Source organism: Silurus aristotelis (genome assembly GCF_946808225.1).
Source record: "Silurus aristotelis genome assembly, chromosome: 3".
NCBI classification, from domain to species: domain Eukaryota; kingdom Metazoa; phylum Chordata; class Actinopteri; order Siluriformes; family Siluridae; genus Silurus; species Silurus aristotelis.
In genome coordinates, this window is record NC_139576.1 from 940,238 (window position 1) to 962,487 (window position 22,250).

Consider the following 22,250-nt stretch of genomic DNA (forward strand, 5'->3'; position numbering starts at 1 on the left):
CAATACATTGCAGACATTTATTAACTTATAGAAAAGAATAAACTTTTCTGGAAGGAAAAATCAACAAAAGACAGATAAGAAGAAGAATTTAGAAGGGTAGAGAATTAGAAAAGGATGAAAAAAAATCAGGAAGAGAGTAAAGGAGGAATTAGTGAAATGAAAGAAAGAAAAACACCATTAAATGCAGTAAGTTTAGGAGAAGGAGAGAGAAAACAGACTGAAGTGAAGGACAAGAAATGAGAGAGAATTTAAATAGAGAACAAATAAAAATAGAATAAGGGTATAATTGGATAAAACAAATTGGAAAGAAAATAAAGATAAAAAATATATATTTGAAGTGTGTGTGTGTGTGTGTGTGTGTGTGTGTGTGTGTGTGTGTGTGTGTGTGTGTGTGTGTGTGTGTGTGCAGGTTACTCTGTGGCAGTTGGAGATTTTAATAACGATGGTGTGGATGGTAAGGAAGTAATTTTTTGTACCGATGTTTATACAAACTTAGTCCAAATAAATGAAATCCTATTGAAATGCTATAATTACTGAATTAATTAAAATGTTTGTGTTTAAATGTAAAACATTTCCACACGGTTTTCATGGTGGAACCATGAATGGTATGGTTAAAGATATAAATTCCATATGACCTTAGGATTTACGTTTATGTTTACTCCCACTGCGTTTGCGTTCTCTAGACTACGTCACTGGTGTTCCGAGAGGAGAGAAAGCCCTGGGCTACGTGAGAGATATTTTATTATTCATCTCACATTCTTTCTCTGCTCATTGATGGACTTCATGGTCACACTCTGTTCACTCTGTGTTCTACAGGTGAACATCTTTAATGGGCAGAACATGGCCTCCACAGTGAACTTTACTGGCCTGCAGGTGAGGTATAGAGTGTAGTGTAGTATAAAGTATAATATGGAGTAAAGATTATAGTGTGGTATAAAGTATAGTATGGAGTAAAGAGTATAGAGTATAATATGTAGTATAGAGTATAGTGTAATATGGAGTATAGATTATAGTATGGAGTATAGAGTGTAGTGCAGTATAGAGTGTAGCATGGAATATAAAGTATAGTGTAGTATACAGTATAGTATGTATTATCATGTATAGTATGAAGTATAGTGTAGTATAGAGTATAGTATGGAACATAGTGTGGCATATAGTGTAGTATAGAGTATAATATGGAGTATAGAGCAGTATAGAGTATAGTATGGAATATGGAGTACAGTTTAGTATAGATTATAGTATAGATTATAGCATAGAGTATAGTATGGAGTATAGTATTGGAGTATATAGTGTAGTATAGAGTATAGCATGGAATATATAGTATTGTATGGAGTATAGAGTGGAGTGTAGTATGGAGTATATTATGGAATATAGAGTATAGTGTGGGGTATAGTATAGAGTATAGTATGAAATATAGAGTATAGTATGGAGTATAAAGTGCAATTTAGTATAGAGTATTATATGGAGTATAGAGTATAGTATGAAGTATAAAGTGTAATGTAGTATAAAGTATAGTGTGGAGTATAAAGTTTAGTGTAGTATAGAGTATACTATGAAGTATAGAGTATAGTATGGAGTATAGAGGATGGTGTGTAGTATAGAGTATACTATGAAGTATAGAGTATAGTATGGAGTATAGAGGATGGTGTGAAGTATAAAGTGTAGTGTAGTATAGAGGATAGTGTAGTATAGAGTGTGGTAGGGAGTATGTAGTGTAGTATAGAGTATAGTGTTGAGTAGAGTGTAGTGTAGTATACAGTATAGTGTGGTAGTATAGAGTGTAGTGTAGTATACAGTATAGTTTGGAGTATAGTATGTAGTATAGAGTGTGGTAGGGAGTATAAAATGTAGTGTAGTATAGAGTATAGTGTGGAGTATAGAGTGTAGTGTAGTATACAGTATAGTTTGGAGTATGTAGTGTAGTATACAGTATAGTGTGGAGTATAGAGTGTAGTGTAGTATACAGTATAGTTTGGAGTATAGTATGTAGTATAGAGTGTGGTAGGGAGTATAAAGTGTAGTGTAGTATAGAGTATAGTGTGGAGTATAGAGTGTAGTGTAGTATAGAGTATAGAGTGTAGTGTAGTATACAGTATAGTTTGGAGTATGTAGTGTAGTATACAGTATAGTGTGGAGTATATAGTGTAGTGTAGTATACAGTATAGTTTGGAGTATAGTATGTAGTATAGAGTGTGGTAGGGAGTATAAAGTGTAGTGTAGTATAGAGTATAGTGTGGAGTATAGAGTGTAGTGTAGTATACAGTATAGTTTGGAGTATGTAGTGTTGTATACAGTATAGTGTGGAGTATATAGTGTAGTGTAGTATACAGTATAGTTTGGAGTATAGTATGTAGTATAGAATGTGGTAGAGAGTATAAAGCATAGTGTAGTATGGAGTGTGTAGTGTAGTATACAGTATAGTCTGGAGTATAGTATGTAGTATAGAATGTGGTAGAGAGTATAAAGTGTAGTGTAGTATGGAGTGTGTAGTGTAGTATACAGTATAGTTTGGAGTATAGTATGTAGTATAGAATGTGGTAGAGAGTATAAAGTGTAGTGTAGTATGGAGTGTGTAGTGTAGTATACAGTATAGTATGTAGTATAGAGTGTAGTGTAGTATACAGTATAGTTTGTAGTATAGTATGTAGTATAGAATGTGGTAGAGAGTATAAAGTGTAGTGTAGTATGGAGTGTGTAGTGTAGTATACAGTATAGTATGTAGTATAGAGTGTAGTGTAGTATACAGTATAGAGTGTAGTGTAGTATGTAGTATAGAATGTGGTAGAGAGTATAAAGTGTAGTGTAGTATGGAGTGTGTAGTGTAGTATACAGTATAGTATGTAGTATAGAGTGTAGTGTAGTATACAGTATAGTTTGGAGTATAGTATGTAGTATAGAATGTGGTAGAGAGTATAAAGTGTAGTGTAGTATGGAGTGTGTAGTGTAGTATACAGTATAGTATGTAGTATAGAGTGTAGGGTAGTATACAGTATAGTTTGGAGTATAGTATGTAGTATAGAATGTGGTAGAGAGTATAAAGTGTAGTGTAGTATGGAGTGTGTAGTGTAGTATACAGTATAGTATGTAGTATAGAGTGTAGTGTAGTATACAGTATAGTTTGGAGTATAGTATGTAGTATAGAATGTGGTAGAGAGTATAAAGTGTAGTGTAGTATGGAGTGTGTAGTGTAGTATACAGTATAGTATGTAGTATAGAGTGTAGTGAAGTATACAGTATAGTTTGGAGTATAGTATGTAGTATAGAGTGTGGTAGAGAGTATAAAGTGTAGTGTAGTATGGAGTGTGTAGTGTAGTATACAGTATAGTATGTAGTATAGAGTGTAGTGTAGTATACAGTATAGTTTGGAGTATAGTATGTAGTATAGAATGTGGTAGAGAGTATAAAGTGTAGTGTAGTATGGAGTGTGTAGTGTAGTATACAGTATAGTATGTAGTATAGAGTGTAGTGTAGTATACAGTATAGTTTGGAGTATAGTATGTAGTATAGAATGTGGTAGAGAGTATAAAGTGTAGTGTAGTATGGAGTGTGTAGTGTAGTATACAGTATAGTATGTAGTATAGAGTGTAGGGTAGTATACAGTATAGTTTGGAGTATAGTATGTAGTATAGAATGTGGTAGAGAGTATAAAGTGTAGTGTAGTATGGAGTGTGTAGTGTAGTATACAGTATAGTATGTAGTATAGAGTGTAGTGTCGTATACAGTATAGTTTGGAGTATAGTATGTAGTATAGAGTGTGGTAGAGAGTATAAAGTGTAGTGTAGTATGGAGTGTGTAGTGTAGTATACAGTATAGTGTGGAGTATATAGTGTAGGGTAGTATACAGTATAGTTTGGAGTATAGTATGTAGTATAGAGTGTGGTAGAGAGTATAAAGTGTAGTGTAGTATGGAGTGTGTAGTGTAGTATACAGTATAGTATGTAGTATAGAGTGTAGGGTAGTATACAGTATAGTTTGGAGTATAGTATGTAGTATAGAGTGTGGTAGAGAGTATAAAGTGTAGTGTAGTATGGAGTGTGTAGTGTAGTATACAGTATAGTATGTAGTATAGAGTGTAGTGTAGTATACAGTATAGTTTGGAGTATAGTATGTAGTATAGAGTGTGGTAGAGAGTATAAAGTGTAGTGTAGTATGGAGTGTGTAGTGTAGTATACAGTATAGTATGTAGTATCGAGTGTAGTGTAGTATACAGTATAGTTTGGAGTATAGTATGTAGTATAGAATGTGGTAGAGAGTATAAAGTGTAGTGTAGTATGGAGTGTGTAGTGTAGTATACAGTATAGTATGTAGTATAGAGTGTAGTGTAGTATACAGTATAGTTTGGAGTATAGTATGTAGTATAGAGTGTGGTAGAGAGTATAAAGTGTAGTGTAGTATGGAGTGTGTAGTGTAGTATACAGTATAGTATGTAGTATAGAGTGTGGTAGAGAGTATAAAGTGTAGTGTAGTAGTATAAAGTATAGATTAGATTGCAGTTATTTGTAGAGTGTAGTGTAGATTATAGCATAGAGTAAAGTACAGTATGTAGTGTTTGTGTTTGTGTGTGTGTGTTTGTGTGTGTGTGTTTAGATGAAAGGTTAGTATTGATGTTTGTGGTGGTGTTCCAGATGGCGGCATATTTTGGAAATGCAGTCGCTGCAACAGACATCAACAGTGACAGGTCAGTCATCTTCTGTTCTTCCTACTCTTCCTTCCTGTTCCTGCTTCTCCTGCTGTTTATCCTGTTCATCCTGCTCCTGCTGTTCCTCCTGCTCATGCTGTTTATCTTCTTCATCCTGTTCTTCCTGTTCCTCCTTCTCCTGCTGTTTATCCTGTTCATCCTGCTTCTGCTGTTCATCCTGCTCATGCTGTTCCTCCTGCTCATGCTGTTTATCTTCTTCATCCTGTACCTCCTGCTCCTGCTGTTCTCCTGTTCCCCCTTTTTTTCTGCTGTTTATTCTGTTTATCCTGCTACTGCTGTTCCTCCTGTACCTCCTGTTTCAAAGAGTGTGTGTGTTTGTGTGTACAGGAAGTTGGACCTGTTGGTTGGAGCTCCTCTGTTTATGGAGCGTGGCTCTGATGGGAAGCTGCGGGAGGTGGGACAGGTTTATATTTACCTGTCGAGTGGTGGCTTCTCCTTCCAGCCTCCTCTCAAACTGACCGGCTCGGATATCTACTCTCGCTTCGGCAGCTCCATCACCAGCCTGGGGGACCTGGATGGGGATGGCTTTAATGGTACGTACACACACACACACACACACACACACACACACACACCGGGTTTAATGTATATATAAATGTGTGCGTGTGTGTGGGACAGACGTGGCAGTATCTGCTCCGTACGGTGGATCTTCTCGGCAGGGGTTGGTGTATATCTATAACGGGCGAGCTGGTGGGCCGGACTCTCAGCCCTCCCAGGTCTTAAAGGGGAAGTGGGCGTCGACCTCTCTGCCTCCCAGCTTTGGCTACGCCATGCATGGAGCCATGGACATCGACCAGAACGGCTACCCGGGTAACACACACACACACACACACACACACACACACACACACACACACACACACACACACACACACACCATGATTCATCCTTTTATCTGTATAGCATGGGTTTAATAGGCATGAGTTGTAATGTTTTTTTGTTTGTGAAGTTCACAGAAGGGAAGGGTCAGGAAAGAAAAAATGAAGAACAGTGACTAAAAAAAAGGAGGGTAAAAATGAAAGCACTTGATTTACTTCAGTAGTAATAAGGATGAAGAGTAGAATTTGAAGAAGTAGAATTGAGATTGGTGTTTTTAGGTTTTTCTAGTGATCTGACCCACAACTCTATCTATCCTCCCTACACACACACACACACACACACACACACACACAGAGTGACATGGATAATATAAATGAGTTTGTAAATATATTTATAGAAGATATACTTCCTGTGTTACACTTCCTGGTCTCATTCTAATGTCCACATCACATATAACTCCTCCTAGTAACCTGTCATGACCTTCACCAACAATAGAAAAATAAATCAACATTAGAAAATAATTAAATGTAAAGAAAAAGGTAGAAAGAATGAAGAAAACAGAGAAATAAAGGAGAATGACATAAAGAAATGATGCTCCAAGTGTAAGTTTGTACACTACTGATAAACTGATATGCAGTACCAGTAAAAACCTTCTCCCTCTGTTTTTTTCTTTATTTTTATTAGTTACAACATTTGGACAATCTAAAATCTAAAACATATTCTGGGTTGTTAAAAACCAATATTCAAGATTTATTTTATTTGTCCCAGACAGAATACAACTTTGGGAATGTCTGCTACTCTGTAAATTATGCATTAAATTAAAGGAACTATAAATATAAAATATGAGGAAAATATAGTAGATAACAATAAATTGGTAGTTAAATATAGTGTCAATATATTTAGATGTGCAAAAGAGAAGTACAAATTGCACAAAGTGTAGTAAAGTATGATGATGAACTGAAAACTGATGATGATGATGATGAACTGAGTTAACAAGTTTTTTTAACGCGTTCGTTCATAGTTTGGATTCTTTAATTACTACATATACATTATTATATATTCCTTAATATCTGTGTAACGTGTTTGTATGTCACAGATCTGGTGGTAGGCGTGTTTGGAGCTGATAAAGCAGTTCTTTACAGGTACTGCAGAGTGTTTAACACACACACACACACATGTTTCTAATTAACCCACAGTGTGTCCTCACACTTTATGGCCTGTTAGGGAAGTTTGATGCTTATGCAACTGATGGTTATGCTGAAAACGCACACACACACACACACACACACACACACTAAGTAGCTAAGCGATAATCCATCCTCACACATCATCTTCAGTGTGGCTAAAGATTGTATCACATTTTTTTCATATTCAATCACCGTTCATGATATTATTGATTGTGTGTGTGTGTGTGTGTGTGTGTGTGTGTGTGTGTGTGTGTGTGTGTGTGTGTGTGTGTGTGTGTGTGTGTGTGTGTGGATCTTAGAGCTCGGCCAGTGATCAGTGTGAACTCCACCCTGGATATAACTCCACAGATCCTGAGTCTGGAGGATAAAAGCTGCACACTTCCTGGAACGAGCACCACGGTGTCATGGTCAGTTCTCACTATACCCTTATTCACTTCCCCTCCTATAACCACCTTCTCCTCCATTACTCGCTCAATCTGCAGGACACAGGGTATTTGTGAATAAAATTGATTTAATTCATAAAAATTGAAAATAAATCTTTAAAAAACATTTCTTTTTTATTTTTATGAATTAAATTAATTTTATTCTCATACATATATATATATAAGACAAAAATATATAAAACAAAAAATAAAAATAAATGACTATGCATTCTTGTTTTGTTAATTAACAAATTGATAAATTAATCAGTTAATTATATACTTAATTAATTAATATTTTCTTCATATATATATATATAAAAAATATAAAACAATTATATTAACATTTACAACAAAACCTTTTTTTTTTTTTTTTAACATGGAGTCAATGCAGAGTTTTATGAAATAAGCTACATTTTCTGTAGTCTAATAGTTCTATTTATTCATAACAATAGTTTTTTTTTATTTTTTATGAATAATATAATAAATATAATCTGAACTTCAGACTGAGTTTTATATCTAACTTTGTTTCCTGTTCTGTTAGTTTCATGGTGAAATACTGTCTGAAGGCTAGTGGTAAAGGAGCGCCATCCACCCTGAGTAAGCACGCACACGCACGCACACACACACACACACACACACACACACACACACGCACACACACACACACACACACACACACACACACACACACACACACACTGGTGTGGTTTGAAAATGTCTCTGTAGGAGGGAGAGGATGTAGTAAACAGTGTATCATGCTGAGACAGGCTGAATATAATAGCCTCCAGACTCACACCCTACTGCTCTGAGAGACACACACACACACCATTGCACTTTAAAAGCTTTCTGAGTCTCACATTGGATGAGCAGTTACAGAATAATGAGAGTTTTCACAGGGAGTGTTTGACGGCATCAGGTGTGTGTAAGAGTCTCTATGGGCATGTCTGACTCAAGTTTGTGTGGGGGGTATAGAGAGTATGTGCAAGTGTGTGGAGGAGTGTCTGTAGGAAGTGTCTGGAGTGTGTCTGGTGGTGTGTGTAGGGAGTGTGTGCAGGAACTGTCTGGGGAAGTGTTTGTACAAAGTGTCTGGATGAGTGTGTGTAGGTAGTGTCTGGGGGTAGTGTGTGCCGGGACTGTCTGTGTGGAATGTGTTTGTGGGGGGGTTGTCTGGGTGGAGTGAGACTGAGAGAGAGTGTCTGGGATGATCGTGTGTAGGGAGTGTCTGGGTTAAGCATGTGTAGGGAGTGTCTGGGTGGAATGTGTGTGGGGGGGGGGCCTTGTCTGGTTGTAGTGTCTGGGTTAGTGTGTGCAGGGAGTGTATGTGGAAGTGTCTGGGGTGAGTGGGAGCAGGGACTCTATGGGGGAGTGTGTGTAGGGAGTGTCTCGTGGGAGTGTGTGTAGGGAGTGTTTGGGGGAGGTGTCTGGTGGGGTGTGCAAGGAAAGTTTGTGGGGGTGTGCAGAGACTGTCTGGGGGGGGTTTGTGTAGAGAGTGCCTGGGGGGGGAGTGTGTGGGGGGGAGTGTCTTGAGGGGGTTTAGGGAGTTTTAGGGTGGAGTGTGTGTGTGTGTAAGGGACTGTCTTGGGGTAGTGTCTGGGGGTGTGTGTGTGTGCAGGTATCGTCTGGGAGCAGTGTCTAGGCAGTGTCTGGGTGGAGTGTGTCGTTGGGGTGCCTGGGTGGAATGTATGGGTGGGGAGTGTCTTGGGCAGTGTCTGGATTGTCTGGGGCAAATATGTAAAAAGTGTCTGGAAGAATGTGTATAGGGAGTGTCTGTGGGAGTGTGTGCAGGCATTGTCTGTGTTGAGTGTGTATAGGGAGTGTCTGGGTTTGGTGTATCTGGGGTAATGTCTGGGTGGAATGTGTATACGGGATTGTCTGTGTTTAGTGTATCTGGGGTAATGTCTGGGTGGAATGTGTATATGGGATTGTTTGTGTTTAGTGTATCTGGGGTAATGTCTGGGTGGAATGTGTATATGGGAGTGTCTGGGTTTAGTGTATCTGGGGTAATGTCTGGGTGGAATGTGTATAGGGGAGTGTCTGGGTTTAGTGTATCTGGGGTAATGTCTGGGTGGAATGTGTATAGGGGAGTGTCTGGGTTTAGTGTATCTGGGGTAATGTCTGGGTGGAATGTGTGTAGGGGAGTATCTGGGTTTAGTGTATCTGGGGTAATGTCTGGGTGGAATGTGTATAGGGGAGTGTCTGGGTTTAGTGTATCTGGGGTAATGTCTGGGTGGAATGTGTATACGGGATTGTCTGGGTTTGATGTATCTGGGGTAATGTCTGGGTGGAATGTGTATACGGAAGTGTCTGGGTTTAGTGTATCTGGGGTAATGTCTGGGTGGAATGTGTATACGGGATTGTCTGGGTTTGGTGTATCTGGGGTAATGTCTGGGTGGAATGTGTATGGGGTAATGTCTGGATGGAATGTGTATAGGGGAGTGTCTGGGTTTAGTGTATCTGGGCTAATGTCTGGGTGGAATGTGTATAGGGGAGTGTCTGGGTTTGGTGTATCTGGGGTAATATCTGGGTGGAATGTGTATACGGGATTGTCTGTGTTTAGTTTATCTGGTGTAATGTCTGGGTGGAATGTGTATACGGGTGTATCTGGGTAGAATGTGTATAGGGGAGTGTCTGAGTTTAGTGTATCTGGGGTAATGTCTGGGTGGAATGTGTATGGGGTAATGTCTGGGTGGAATGTGTATAGGGGAGTGTCTGGGTTTAGTGTATCTGGGGTAATGTCTGGGTGGAATGTGTATAGGGGAGTGTCTGGGTTTGGTGTATCTGGGGTAATGTCTGGGTTTGGTGTATCTGGGGTAATGTCTGGGTGGAATGTGTATACGAGAGTGTCTGGGTTTAGTGTATCTGGGGTAATATCTGGGTGGAATGTGTATACGGGATTGTCTGTGTTTAGTGTATCTGGGGTAATGTCTGGGTGGAATGTGTATACGGGAGTGTCTGAGTTTAGTGTATCTGGGGTAATGTCTGGGTGGAATGTGTATATGGGAGTGTCTGGGTTTAGTGTATCTGGGATAATGTCTGGGTGGAATGTGTATAGGGGAGTGTCTGGGTTTAGTGTATCTGGGGTAATGTCTGGGTGGAATGTGTATAGGGGAGTGTCTGGGTTTAGTGTATCTGGGGTAATGTCTGGGTGGAATGTGTATAGGGGAGTATCTGGGTTTAGTGTATCTGGGGAAATGTCTGGGTGGAATGTGTATACGGGATTGTCTGGGTTTGGTGTATCTGGGGTAATGTCTGGGTGGAATGTGTATACGGGAGTGTCTGGGTTTAGTGTATCTGGGGTAATGTCTGGGTGGAATGTGTATACGGGAGTGTCTGGGTTTAGTGTATCTGGGGTATTGTTTGGGTGGAATGTGTATAGGGGAGTGTCTGGGTTTGGTGTATCTTCGGTAATGTCTGGGTGGAATGTGTATAGGGGAAGTGTCTGGGTTTGGTGTATCTGGGGTAATGTCTGGGTGGAATGTGTATAGGGAGTGTCTGGGTTTGGTGTATCTGGGGTAATTTCTGGGTGTAATGTGTATAGGGGAGTGTCTGGGTTTGGTGTATCTTCGGTAATGTCTGGGTGTAATGTGTATAGTGGAAGTGTCTGGGTTTGGTGTATCTGGGGTAATGTCTGGGTGGAATGTGTATAGGGAGTGTCTGGGTTTGGTGTATCTGGGGTAATTTCTGGGTGGAATGTGTATAGGGGAGTGTCTGGGTTTAGTGTATCTGGGGTAATGTCTGGGTGGAATGTGTATAGGGGAGTATCTGGGTTTAGTGTATCTGGTGTAATGTCTGGGTGGAATGTGTATGGGGTAATGTCTGGGTGGAATGTGTATAGGGGAAGTGTCTGGGTTTGGTGTATCTGGGGTAATGTCTGGGTGGAATGTGTATAGGGGAGTGTCTGGGTTTGGTGTATCTGGGGTAATTTCTGGGTGGAATGTGTATAGGGGAGTGTCTGGGTTTAGTGTATCTGGGGTAATGTCTGGGTGGAATGTGTATAGGGGAGTATCTGGGTTTAGTGTATCTGGGGTAATGTCTGGGTGGAATGTGTATGGGGTAATGTCTGGGTGGAATGTGTATAGGGGAGTGTCTGGGTTTAGTGTATCTGGGGTAATGTTTGGGTGGAATGTGTATACGGGAGTGTCTGGGTTTAGTGTATCTGGGCTAATGTCTGGGTGGAATGTGTATAGGGGAGTGTCTGGGTTTGGTGTATCTGGGGTAATGTCTGGGTGGAATGTGTATACGAGAGTGTCTGGGTTTAGTGTATCTGGGCTAATGTCTGGGTGGAATGTGTATAGGGGAGTGTCTGGGTTTGGTGTATCTGGGGTAATGTCTGGGTGGAATGTGTATACGAGAGTGTCTGGGTTTAGTGTATCTGGGGTAATATCTGGGTGGAATGTGTATATGGGAGTATCTGGGTTTAGTGTATCTGGGGTAATGTCTTGGTGGAATGTGTATAGGGGAAGTGTCTGGGTTTAGTGTATCTGGGGTAATGTCTGGGTGGAATGTGTATACGGGAGTGTCTGGGTTTAGTGTATCTGGGGTATTGTTTGGGTGGAATGTGTATAGGGGAGTGTCTGGGTTTGGTGTATCTTCGGTAATGTCTGGTTGGAATGAGTATAGGGGAAGTGTCTGGGTTTAGTGTATCTGGGGTAATGTCTGGGTGGAATGTGTATACGGGAGTGTCTGGGTTTGGTGTATCTGGGGTAATGTCTGGGTGGAATGTGTATACGGGAGTGTCTGGGTTAAGTGTATCCGGGGTAATGTCTGGGTGGAATGTGTATAGGGGAGTGTCTGGATTTAGTGTATCTGGGGTAATGTCTGGGTGGAATGTGTATACGGGATTGTCTGGGTTTGGTGTATCTGGGGTAATGTCTGGGTGGAATGTGTATACGGGAGTGTCTGGGTTTAGTGTATCTGGGGTAATGTCTGGGTGGAATGTGTATACGGGAGTGTCTGGGTTTAGTGTATCTGGGGTAATGTCTGGGTGGAATGTGTATAGGGGAGTGTCTGGGTTTAGTGTATCTGGGGTATTGTTTGGGTGGAATGTGTATAGGGGAGTGTCTGGATTTGGTGTATCTTCGGTAATGTCCGGGGGGAATGTGTATAGGGAAAGTGTCTGGGTTTGGTGTATCTGGGGTAATGTCTGGGTGGAATGTGTAAAGGGGAAGTGTCTGGGTTTGGTGTATCTGGGGTAATGTCTGGGTGGAATGTGTATAGGGGAAGTGTCTGGGTTTGGTGTATCTGGGGTAATTTCTGGGTGGAATGTGTATAGGGGAAGTGTCTGGGTTTGGTGTATCTGGGGTAATGTCTTGGTGGAATATGTATAGGGGAAGTGTCTGGGTTTAGTGTATCTGGGGTAATGTCTGGGTGGAATGTGTATAGGGGAGTGTCTGGGTTTGGTGTATCTGGGGTAATGTCTGGGTGGAATGTGTATACGGGAGTGTCTGGGTTTAGTGTATCTGGGGTAATGTCTGGGTGGAATGTGTATACGGGAGTGTCTGGGTTTAGTGTATCTGGGGTATTGTTTGGGTGGAATGTGTATAGGGGAGTGTCTGGGTTTGGTGTATCTTCGGTAATGTCTGGGGGGAATGTGTATAGGGGAAGTGTCTGGGTTTGGTGTATCTGGGGTAATGTCTGGGTGGAATGTGTATAGGGAGTGTCTGGGTTTGGTGTATCTGGGGTAATTTCTGGGTGGAATGTGTATAGGGGAGTGTCTGTGTTTAGTGTATCTGGGGTAATGTCTGGGGGAGTATCTGGGTTTAGTGTATCTGGGGTAATGTCTGGGTGGAATGTGTATGGGGTAATGTCTGGGTGGAATGTGTATATGGGAAGTGTCTGGGTTTGGTGTATCTGGGGTAATGTCTGGGTGGAATGTGTATAGGGGAGTGTCTGGGTTTGGTGTATCTGGGGTAATTTCTGGGTGGAATGTGTATAGGGGAGTGTCTGGGTTTAGTGTATCTGGGGTAATGTCTGGGTGGAATGTGTATAGGGGAGTATCTGGGTTTAGTGTATCTGGGGTAATGTCTGGGTGGAATGTGTATGGGGTAATGTCTGGGTGGAATGTGTATAGGGGAGTGTCTGGATTTAGTGTATCTGGGGTAATGTTTGGGTGAAATGTGTATACGGGAGTGTCTGGGTTTAGTGTATCTGGGCTAATGTCTGGGTGGAATGTGTATAGGGGAGTGTCTGGGTTTGGTGTATCTGGGGTAATGTCTGGGTGGAATGTGTATACGAGAGTGTCTGGGTTTAGTGTATCTGGGCTAATGTCTGGGTGGAATGTGTATAGGGGAGTGTCTGGGTTTGGTGTATCTGGGGTAATGTCTGGGTGGAATGTGTATACGAGAGTGTCTGGGTTTAGTGTATCTGGGCTAATGTCTGGGTGGAATGTGTATAGGGGAGTGTCTGGGTTTGGTGTATCTGGGGTAATGTCTGGGTGGAATGTGTATACGAGAGTGTCTGGGTTTAGTGTATCTGGGGTAATATCTGGGTGGAATGTGTATATGGGAGTATCTGGGTTTAGTGTATCTGGGGTAATGTCTTGGTGGAATGTGTATAGGGGAAGTGTCTGGGTTTAGTGTATCTGGGGTAATGTCTGGGTGGAATGTGTATACGGGAGTGTCTGGGTTTGGTGTATCTGGGGTAATGTCTGGGTGGAATGTGTATACGGGAGTGTCTGGGTTTAGTGTATCTGGGGTATTGTTTGGGTGGAATGTGTATAGGGGAGTGTCTGGGTTTGGTGTATCTTCGGTAATGTCTGGTTGGAATGTGTATAGGGGAAGTGTCTGGGTTTAGTGTATTTGGGGTAATGTCTGGGTGGAATGTGTATACGGGAGTGTCTGGGTTTGGTGTATCTGGGGTAATGTCTGGGTGGAATGTGTATACGGGAGTGTCTGGGTTTAGTGTATCTGGGGTAATGTCTGGGTGGAATGTGTATACGGGAGTGTCTGGGTTTAGTGCATCTGGGGTATTGTTTGGGTGGAATGTGTATAGGGGAGTGTCTGGGTTTGGTGTATCTTCGGTAATGTCTGGGTGGAATGTGTATAGGGGAAGTGTCTGGGTTTGGTGTATCTGGGGTAATGTCTGGGTGGAATGTTTATAGGGGAGTGTCTGGGTTTGGTGTATCTGGGGTAATGTCTTGTTGGAATGTGTATAGGGGAGTGTCTGGGTTTAGTGTATCTGGGGTAATGTCTGGGTGGAATGTGTATAGGGGAGTATCTGGGTTTAGTGTATCTGGGGTAATGTCTGGGTGGAATGTGTATGGGGTAATGTCTGGGTGGAATGTGTATAGGGGATTGTCTGGGTTTAGTGTATCTGGGGTAATGTCTGGGTGGAATGTGTATAGGGGAATGTCTGGGTTTAGTGTATCTGGGGTAATGTCTGGGTGGAATGTGTATGGGGGAGTATCTAGGTTTAGTGTATCTGGGGTAATATCTGGGTGGAATGTGTATAGGGGAGTATCTAGGTTTAGTGTATCTGGGGTAATGTCTGGGTGGAATGTGTATGGGGTAATGTCTGGGTGGAATGTGTATAGGGGAGTGTCTGGGTTTAGTGTATCTGGGGTAATGTCTGGGTGGAATGTGTATAGGGGAATGTCTGGGTTTAGTGTATCTGGGGTAATGTCTGGGTGGAATGTGTATACCGGAGTGTCTGGGTTTAGTGTATCTGGGGTATTGTTTGGGTGGAATGTGTATAGGGGAGTGTCTGGATTTGGTGTATCTTCGGTAATGTCCGGGGGGAATGTGTATAGGGGAAGTGTCTGGGTTTGGTGTATCTGGGGTAATGTCTGGGTGGAATGTGTAAAGGGGAAGTGTCTGGGTTTGGTGTATCTGGGGTAATGTCTGGGTGGAATGTGTATAGGGGAAGTGTCTGGGTTTGGTGTATCTGGGGTAATTTCTGGGTGGAATGTGTATAGGGGAAGTGTCTGGGTTTGGTGTATCTGGGGTAATGTCTTGGTGGAATGTGTATAGGGGAAGTGTCTGGGTTTAGTGTATCTGGGGTAATGTCTGGGTGGAATGTGTATACGGGAGTGTCTGGGTTTGGTGTATCTGGGGTAATGTCTGGGTGGAATGTGTATACGGGAGTGTCTGGGTTTAGTGTATCTGGGGTAATGTCTGGGTGGAATGTGTATACGGGAGTGTCTGGGTTTAGTGTATCTGGGGTATTGTTTGGGTGGAATGTGTATAGGGGAGTGTCTGGGTTTGGTGTATCTTCGGTAATGTCTGGGGGGAATGTGTATAGGGGAAGTGTCTGGGTTTAGTGTATCTGGGGTAATGTCTGGGTGGAATGTGTATACGGGAAGTGTCTGGGTTGAGCGTTTTAGGGAGTGTCTAGCGTTGTGTCTTGGGGATTGAGTGCAGGGGTTCAGCTGAAAGTAATTGTGTGTGTCTGTGTATGTAGACTTTCAGGTGGACCTGACTCTGGATCGTCTGAAGCAAAAAGGAGCAATAAAACGAGTGCTGTTTCTACACAACAGTTTGTCTCAGTACACCAAGTTCATGAGAGTCACTAATGGAGGATCTCAATCCTGCGAGGAGCTGCAGGCTTATCTGATAGTGAGACACACACACACACACACACACACACACACACACACACACACACACACACACACACACACACACACACACACACACACACACACACACACACACACACACACACACACACACACACACACACACACACCACTTCCCTAAGTTATTTCTGGTCCTGAGAGTAGAAAGAACAGATCATGAAATTAAGTGTGTTGTGCTACTGTGTGTGTGTGCGCGTGTGTGTGTGTGTGTGGTTTCATTCCCATCGGTTTTAGCTTTGCTTATTCTCTGCCTCTGCCACACAGGAACATGCACGCACACATAATTATGTTATTTGGTAAAGAAACAGTGCAGAACCAGAGGGAGTTTTGACCTGAAAAGGCAACGAGTGAATGACTACACACACACACACACACACACACACACACACACACACACACACACACACACACACACACACACACACACACACACACACACACACACACACACACACATTCCCCAGTCCTGAACTCATTCACACACACCTCTCTCTCTCCCTCCCTCCCTCCCTCTCCCTCTCTCTCTCCCTCTCTCTCTCTCTCTCTCTCTCTCTCTCTCTCCCTCCCTCCTTTCCTCCCTCTCTCTCTCTCTCTCTCTCTCTCTCTCTCTCTGTGTGTGTAGGATGAATCAGAGTTCAGGGATAAGATCACACCCATTTCCATCTTCATGGAATTTAGTCTGGATTACGCAAGTGCAGCAGATAAATCTGGTCTTCAGCCCATCCTGGACCAGTCCAACCCAGCTAACGTCATCAAGCAGGTATTTAACACTGGGTAGTGTTCATATACACACACACACACACACACACACACACACACAGTCCTGTGCAACAAAATGGAAGATACACAGAACAGAACAGAAATCCAAAACATCAGTTCTTTTAGGTTCACATGTGCACAGTTCTGAAAGAGTTTAGCAGAAAGGAGAACATCCTGGAGAACGAACCACAGATATTCTTTGAATGTAGGTTCCCCAAATATGGATCTGCATGATGGAGAAGTATCTGCCTGGATTTCTCAGCATTGAGGACACCATTAATCCTGACCACATCTCCAACGAAAATGTATAAAGCTCCAAACCTGCAGAAAACCTTCAACATGCTTCACTGTTTCCTGCAGACATTCATTATTGTAATGTTCTCCAGACCTTCAGCAGACATCCTGCTACAGGATATTTCAGACATCAGTCCAGAACACCTGCTACCATTTTTCTGTCCCAGTTCCTCTGTTTTCATGCAGAGTTGAGACACTGAGCCTCGTTTCCATGTTGGAAGTTTGGCTTTTTACCTGCAATTCTTCTATCAAGATCTCTTCTGCCCAAACTTCTCCAGTGTACCTGGGTCCTACTGGTTTCCTCCAGTTCTCCGTGGCTGATCACTGCATCTACAGTTATCAATACTGATGTTTCTTTGTGCTTTTTCAAAACAGCTTCAGGAGCACATCTTGAAAGCCTTTGAGATCTTTGCCTGGGAGAGACCTTGCTGATGCAGTAGAACTACGTTGTGTCTTGTTGCTGTGCTCAGTCTTGACATGGTGTAGGACCTGGGACATGAAACCGTCTTCCACAAGTTCACCTTAGCAGCCGAGTTTGGCTCCTCACCCAGTTTGAAGCTCCTCCACAGCTGTTTCTGTTTCTCTTGATGATCCACCTACAGATGAAATTGATGCTCATCTGCACCTGCTTGGTAGAACTTGTGCAGAAGGAAGAACTGAAAGCCTGAAAAGTGTCACAACAAATACTGACCTGATTTAGATTTTTATTCTGTTCATTTACTTTCCATTTTTAGATTCATACAAATAAATCAACACTTTTATTTCTGAAAGCGTTACAGCATTTTTACACACCTGTGTGTGTGTGTGTGTGTGTGTGTGTAAGAACAAGGTAATGTACAGTAATAATGACTGTTTTTATACAGTTAATGACTAAATAACACACCAACCTCCACAATCATGTGTTGGAGTTACAGATCAAAACAAGGGGATTATAAGATCTGTGTGTGTGTGTGTGTGTGTGTGTGTGTGTGTGTGTGTGTGTGTGTGTGTGTGTGTGTGTGTGTGTGTGTGTGTGTGTGTGTGTGTGTGTGTGTGTGTGTGTGTGTGTGTGTGTGTGTGTGTGTGTGTGTGTGTGTGTTTTTTGCAGGCCCATATACTGTTGGACTGTGGTGATGACAATATATGTAAACCAGACCTGAGACTGGATGTTATCAGGTGACACATACATACATATTACATATGGGCCTGCAAAACACACACACACACACACACTTTATTCATGTGTGTGTGTGTGACAGTGATCAGAAGCAGATCTATATTGGAGATGATAATCCTCTGACTCTGGAGGTGACGGCGGAGAATCGTGGGGAGGGAGCGTACGAGGCCGAGCTCAGCATCATCATTCCACCTCAGGCTGACTTCATCGGTGTGGTGAGGAACAGTAAGGTGAGACACACACACACACACACACACACACACACACACACGCACACCTGAGATCCTCACTCTTGGTTATTTCTAAAAGCCTGCTCATAATCCTAATCTGTAGTCTAGACATGAAATCATGTGGGTTTAAATGTGTGGCTTTATGTCTCTGACCGTGTGTGTGTGTGTGTGTGTGTGTGTGTGTGTGTGTGTGTGTGTGTGTGTGTGTGTGTGTGTGTGTGTGTGTGTGTGTGTGTGTGTGTGTGTGTGTGTGTGTGTGTGTGTGTGTGTGTGTGTGTGTGTGTGTGTGTTGTTAGACCTTGTCACGGCTCTCCTGTGCATATAAGAGGGAAAATCAGACCAGAGTGGTGTGTGATCTGGGAAACCCCATGAAAGGAGGAACTAAGGTAATGACTGGCACACACAATTTTATTTAGACACACAACTTATATGAATATATACACACAGTGAGTGCTCACAAAAGTAAGTGCACCCCTCAAATTTCAGCAATCATTTTAGTATCTTCTCAGGAGACATTAGTGTAGAACTGAAACATGGCTATATTTTGTGTGAAGATTGTGTGGAGCACATCGTTCTCCAGCACTGCTTTAATCCTCCTGGGTGTGGAATCACCAGAGCTGCACAGGTTGTTGCTGGGATCCTCTTCCACTCCTCCATAATCATATCACGGAGCTGCTGGATGTTACACACATGACTCTTCTTCACCTTCTGCTTGAGGCTACAGGTTCTCAATAGGGTTCAGTTCTGGAGACGTACTTGACCTCACCTTCACCTTCATCTTGGTGGTGTGTTTGGGGTTGTTATAATGTTGGGAAGCTGCCGTTCTCTCAGTTTCTGTAGGCAGGAGCTCATCTGCTTCAGAATCTCACAGTACATGTTGGAATCCATGTTTCCCTCAATGAACTGCAGCTCCTCAGTACCAGCAGCACTCATGCAGCCCCAGACCATGATGCTGCCACCACCATGCTTTATTGTAGACAAGACACAATTATCTTGGTTCTCCTCACCATGGCGTCACCTCACACACTGGACATCATCTGAGCCAAACAAGTATGTCTTCATCTCATCAAACCACAGGACATGGTTCCAGTAACTCCTGCTCTTAAGGATTAAAGCAGTGCTAGATATCAATGTGTTCACACACAATCATACTTTACACTTTACACACATGTTCACTGAGGGTGGACTCACTTTTGTTGCAGTTATTCAGATAATAATGTGTATGTTGTTATTTTAGAGGACAGTAAATCAGTACTGATACACAAACTACACACTGATACTCTAAAATATATCCACCTTTCAGTTCTACACTAATGTTCTTTGAGAAGATCCTAAAATGGTTGCTGAAATGTGAGGGGTGCACTTACTTTTACAAGATACTTTACACAAAGTACACAAACACAGAATTACACCTACACACACACACACACACACACACACACACACACATACACACGCACTCACACACAAATACAAACACATACATACAAATACACACACACACGCACTCACATACACACACACATACTCACACATACACACGCACTCACACACACAAATACACACACACAAACACACACCTACACACACATACACACACAAACACAGAATCACACATACACACCTACACACACACACAAACACACAGAATTACACACACCTACACACACACACAAACACAGAATCACACATACACACCTACACACACACATACACACACATACATACACACAAACACAGAATTACACATACACACCTACGCACACATACATACAAATACACCCATGCACTCACACACACATACACTCATACGCACTCACACACACAAATACACACACACACACACACACACACACACACACACACTCACACACAAATATATACGCACACACTCGCACACACAAATGCAAACACATACATACAAATACACTCATACGCACTCACACACACAAATACACACACACACACACACACACTCACACACAAATATATACGCACACACTCGCACACACAAATGCAAACACATACATACAAATACACACATGCACTCAATAAACCAAATACACACATACACACACACCTACAGACACACACACACACACACACACCTACACATACACACATAAACACATACACACACACACAGACGCACACAAACAACTGGCAGATATTTAATGCTTCGAGAGAAGCCAAAGCTCAGATCGGTTGTGTGTGTGTGTGTGTGTGTGTGTGTGTGTGTGTGTGTGTGTGTGTGTGCGACAGATCGTGGCTGGTTTGCGTTTTAGTGTTCATCAGCTGTCAGAGCAGGACACATCAGTCAAGTTTGATTTGCAGATTCTGAGGTACACACACACACAAACACACATGCATGCACACACAAACACACACGCATGCACACACACGCATGCACACACACACACGCCTACTGCTGGTTGATATCTGTCTTTCTGATGTTTTTATCTAAGCTCCAATCAGTACAACAGCAGCAGTAACCTGGTTACCGTGGTAACGAAGCTAGCTGTGCTCGCTAAAGTGGAGATCCGAGGGTGAGACATTGACAAACCTGTACATAACCACTGTCTCATATCACCATCACCATCTTCATCATGTTTATCATAATAACTGTGTGTGTGTGTGTGTGTGTGTGTGTGTGTGTGTGTGTGTGTGTCGCAGTGCCTCTGCCCCAGAGCAGGTTTTCCTGCCCATCGCTAACTGGCAGCCCAAAGAGAATCCTGCGGTGGAGGACGACATCGGCCCGTTAGTGCAGCACATCTACGAGGTGTGTGAGGGATGGGGGGGTCTTATTTACACCACAGGAACCTTTTCAGGAACTGAGAATTTTTACAAGGAACCCACATACCTTTTTCAAGATCTGTTTCAGAAGCACTTATTATTTTTTTTATTATTAATATTTTCCTTTACTTTCCTTTTTAAACGTTTAATTCTCTTTCCTTTCTTTTCTTTTTTTTTTTTTTATTTCCTTTTTTTCGTTTTTCTTTTTTTTGCTTTTTTTTTACATTCCTAAAACCTCAGTTTCTCCCTAATGATGTAACAGGAACCTTTTCAACTTTTCCTGGAGCTCATGGACTCAATATTTTCACTAATTAGGAAACCTCAGGGAACACAAGAACTTTTCCAGAACATCCTGAACATCTCTGATGGGTTGAAATCATGGCCTAAAGAATGAGCAGGTGTTGTTTTGTTGTCATTGGTGAGTGTGTGTAGCTAACTGTGTGTGTGTGTTTGTGTGTGTGTGTGTGTGTGTGTGTGTGTGTGTGTGTGTGTGTGTGTGTGTGTGTGTGCGCAGTTGAGGAATAAAGGTCCGAGTGCATTCTCGAAGGCCATGCTGGATGTGGAATGGCCGTATCGTTACAACAACGGCTCTCTGCTCTACATCACCAAGTACGAGGTTGACGGAGCCATGAACTGCAGCACCGACATTGAAATCAACCCCCTCAACGTCACGGTACGTCTCACAGCACACAGACGTGCAGGAACAGTGAACATCAGACCAGGATCTGCTCCAGTAATAACCAGTGGGCGTGGCCTGTGTGTTCTAGAACCCCATGTACTGGAATAAGAACGCAACCGTTTCCGGAGGCGACAGACCCGAGGGGCGTACACGGAGCCACGTTCACCGCCGAGACCTCCAGGAGCAGAGAGCTGAGGAGGGAGACATGCTGACCCTGGTACTGCCATCACGTCTACTGACCATATCTCCAACTGCTGCTCAAATCAGTTCCACGTTCACGTCCAAGTTCTAATAATGTCTTAAATAACGAAGAGTCAGTAAGAGGGCAAATGAGACGTATCTGTCAGACATAGAGAGATATGGTGAGATATCTGTCAGACATGGTGAATCATAGTGAGATATTGTGAGATATCTGTCAGACATGGTGAGATTTGGTGAGATATCTGTCAGACACAGTGAGCTATGGTGAGATATCTCTCAGACATGGTGAGGTATCTGTCAGACATAGTGAGATGTTGGACATGTGCCAGACAGGGTGAGATATGTCAGACATGGTAAGATATGGTGAGATATGTCAGACATGGTGAGATATGTCAGACATGGTGAAACATGGTGAGATATGTCGGACATGGTGAGA

The 22,250-nt window shown here is 42.5% G+C and overlaps 1 protein-coding gene across 1 annotated transcript in view; it reads left to right on the forward strand.

Annotated features, from left to right (window-relative positions):
• itgav (integrin, alpha V) overlaps positions 1 to 22,250 on the forward strand; it is a 40,840-nt gene that overhangs the window by 16,414 nt on the left and 2,176 nt on the right. Inside the window, exons 8-26 of the mRNA XM_083536066.1 lie at positions 410 to 454; positions 684 to 727; positions 817 to 873; positions 4,626 to 4,678; positions 5,027 to 5,232; positions 5,318 to 5,509; positions 6,615 to 6,660; positions 7,005 to 7,112; positions 7,669 to 7,724; positions 15,525 to 15,679; positions 16,325 to 16,462; positions 17,843 to 17,910; positions 17,994 to 18,141; positions 18,438 to 18,527; positions 20,404 to 20,483; positions 20,607 to 20,687; positions 20,815 to 20,920; positions 21,449 to 21,607; positions 21,702 to 21,830. Of these exons, the coding sequence (XP_083392192.1) occupies positions 410 to 454; positions 684 to 727; positions 817 to 873; positions 4,626 to 4,678; positions 5,027 to 5,232; positions 5,318 to 5,509; positions 6,615 to 6,660; positions 7,005 to 7,112; positions 7,669 to 7,724; positions 15,525 to 15,679; positions 16,325 to 16,462; positions 17,843 to 17,910; positions 17,994 to 18,141; positions 18,438 to 18,527; positions 20,404 to 20,483; positions 20,607 to 20,687; positions 20,815 to 20,920; positions 21,449 to 21,607; positions 21,702 to 21,830 (1,961 nt within the window). The remainder of the gene's footprint in view (positions 1 to 409; positions 455 to 683; positions 728 to 816; positions 874 to 4,625; positions 4,679 to 5,026; positions 5,233 to 5,317; positions 5,510 to 6,614; positions 6,661 to 7,004; positions 7,113 to 7,668; positions 7,725 to 15,524; positions 15,680 to 16,324; positions 16,463 to 17,842; positions 17,911 to 17,993; positions 18,142 to 18,437; positions 18,528 to 20,403; positions 20,484 to 20,606; positions 20,688 to 20,814; positions 20,921 to 21,448; positions 21,608 to 21,701; positions 21,831 to 22,250) is intronic.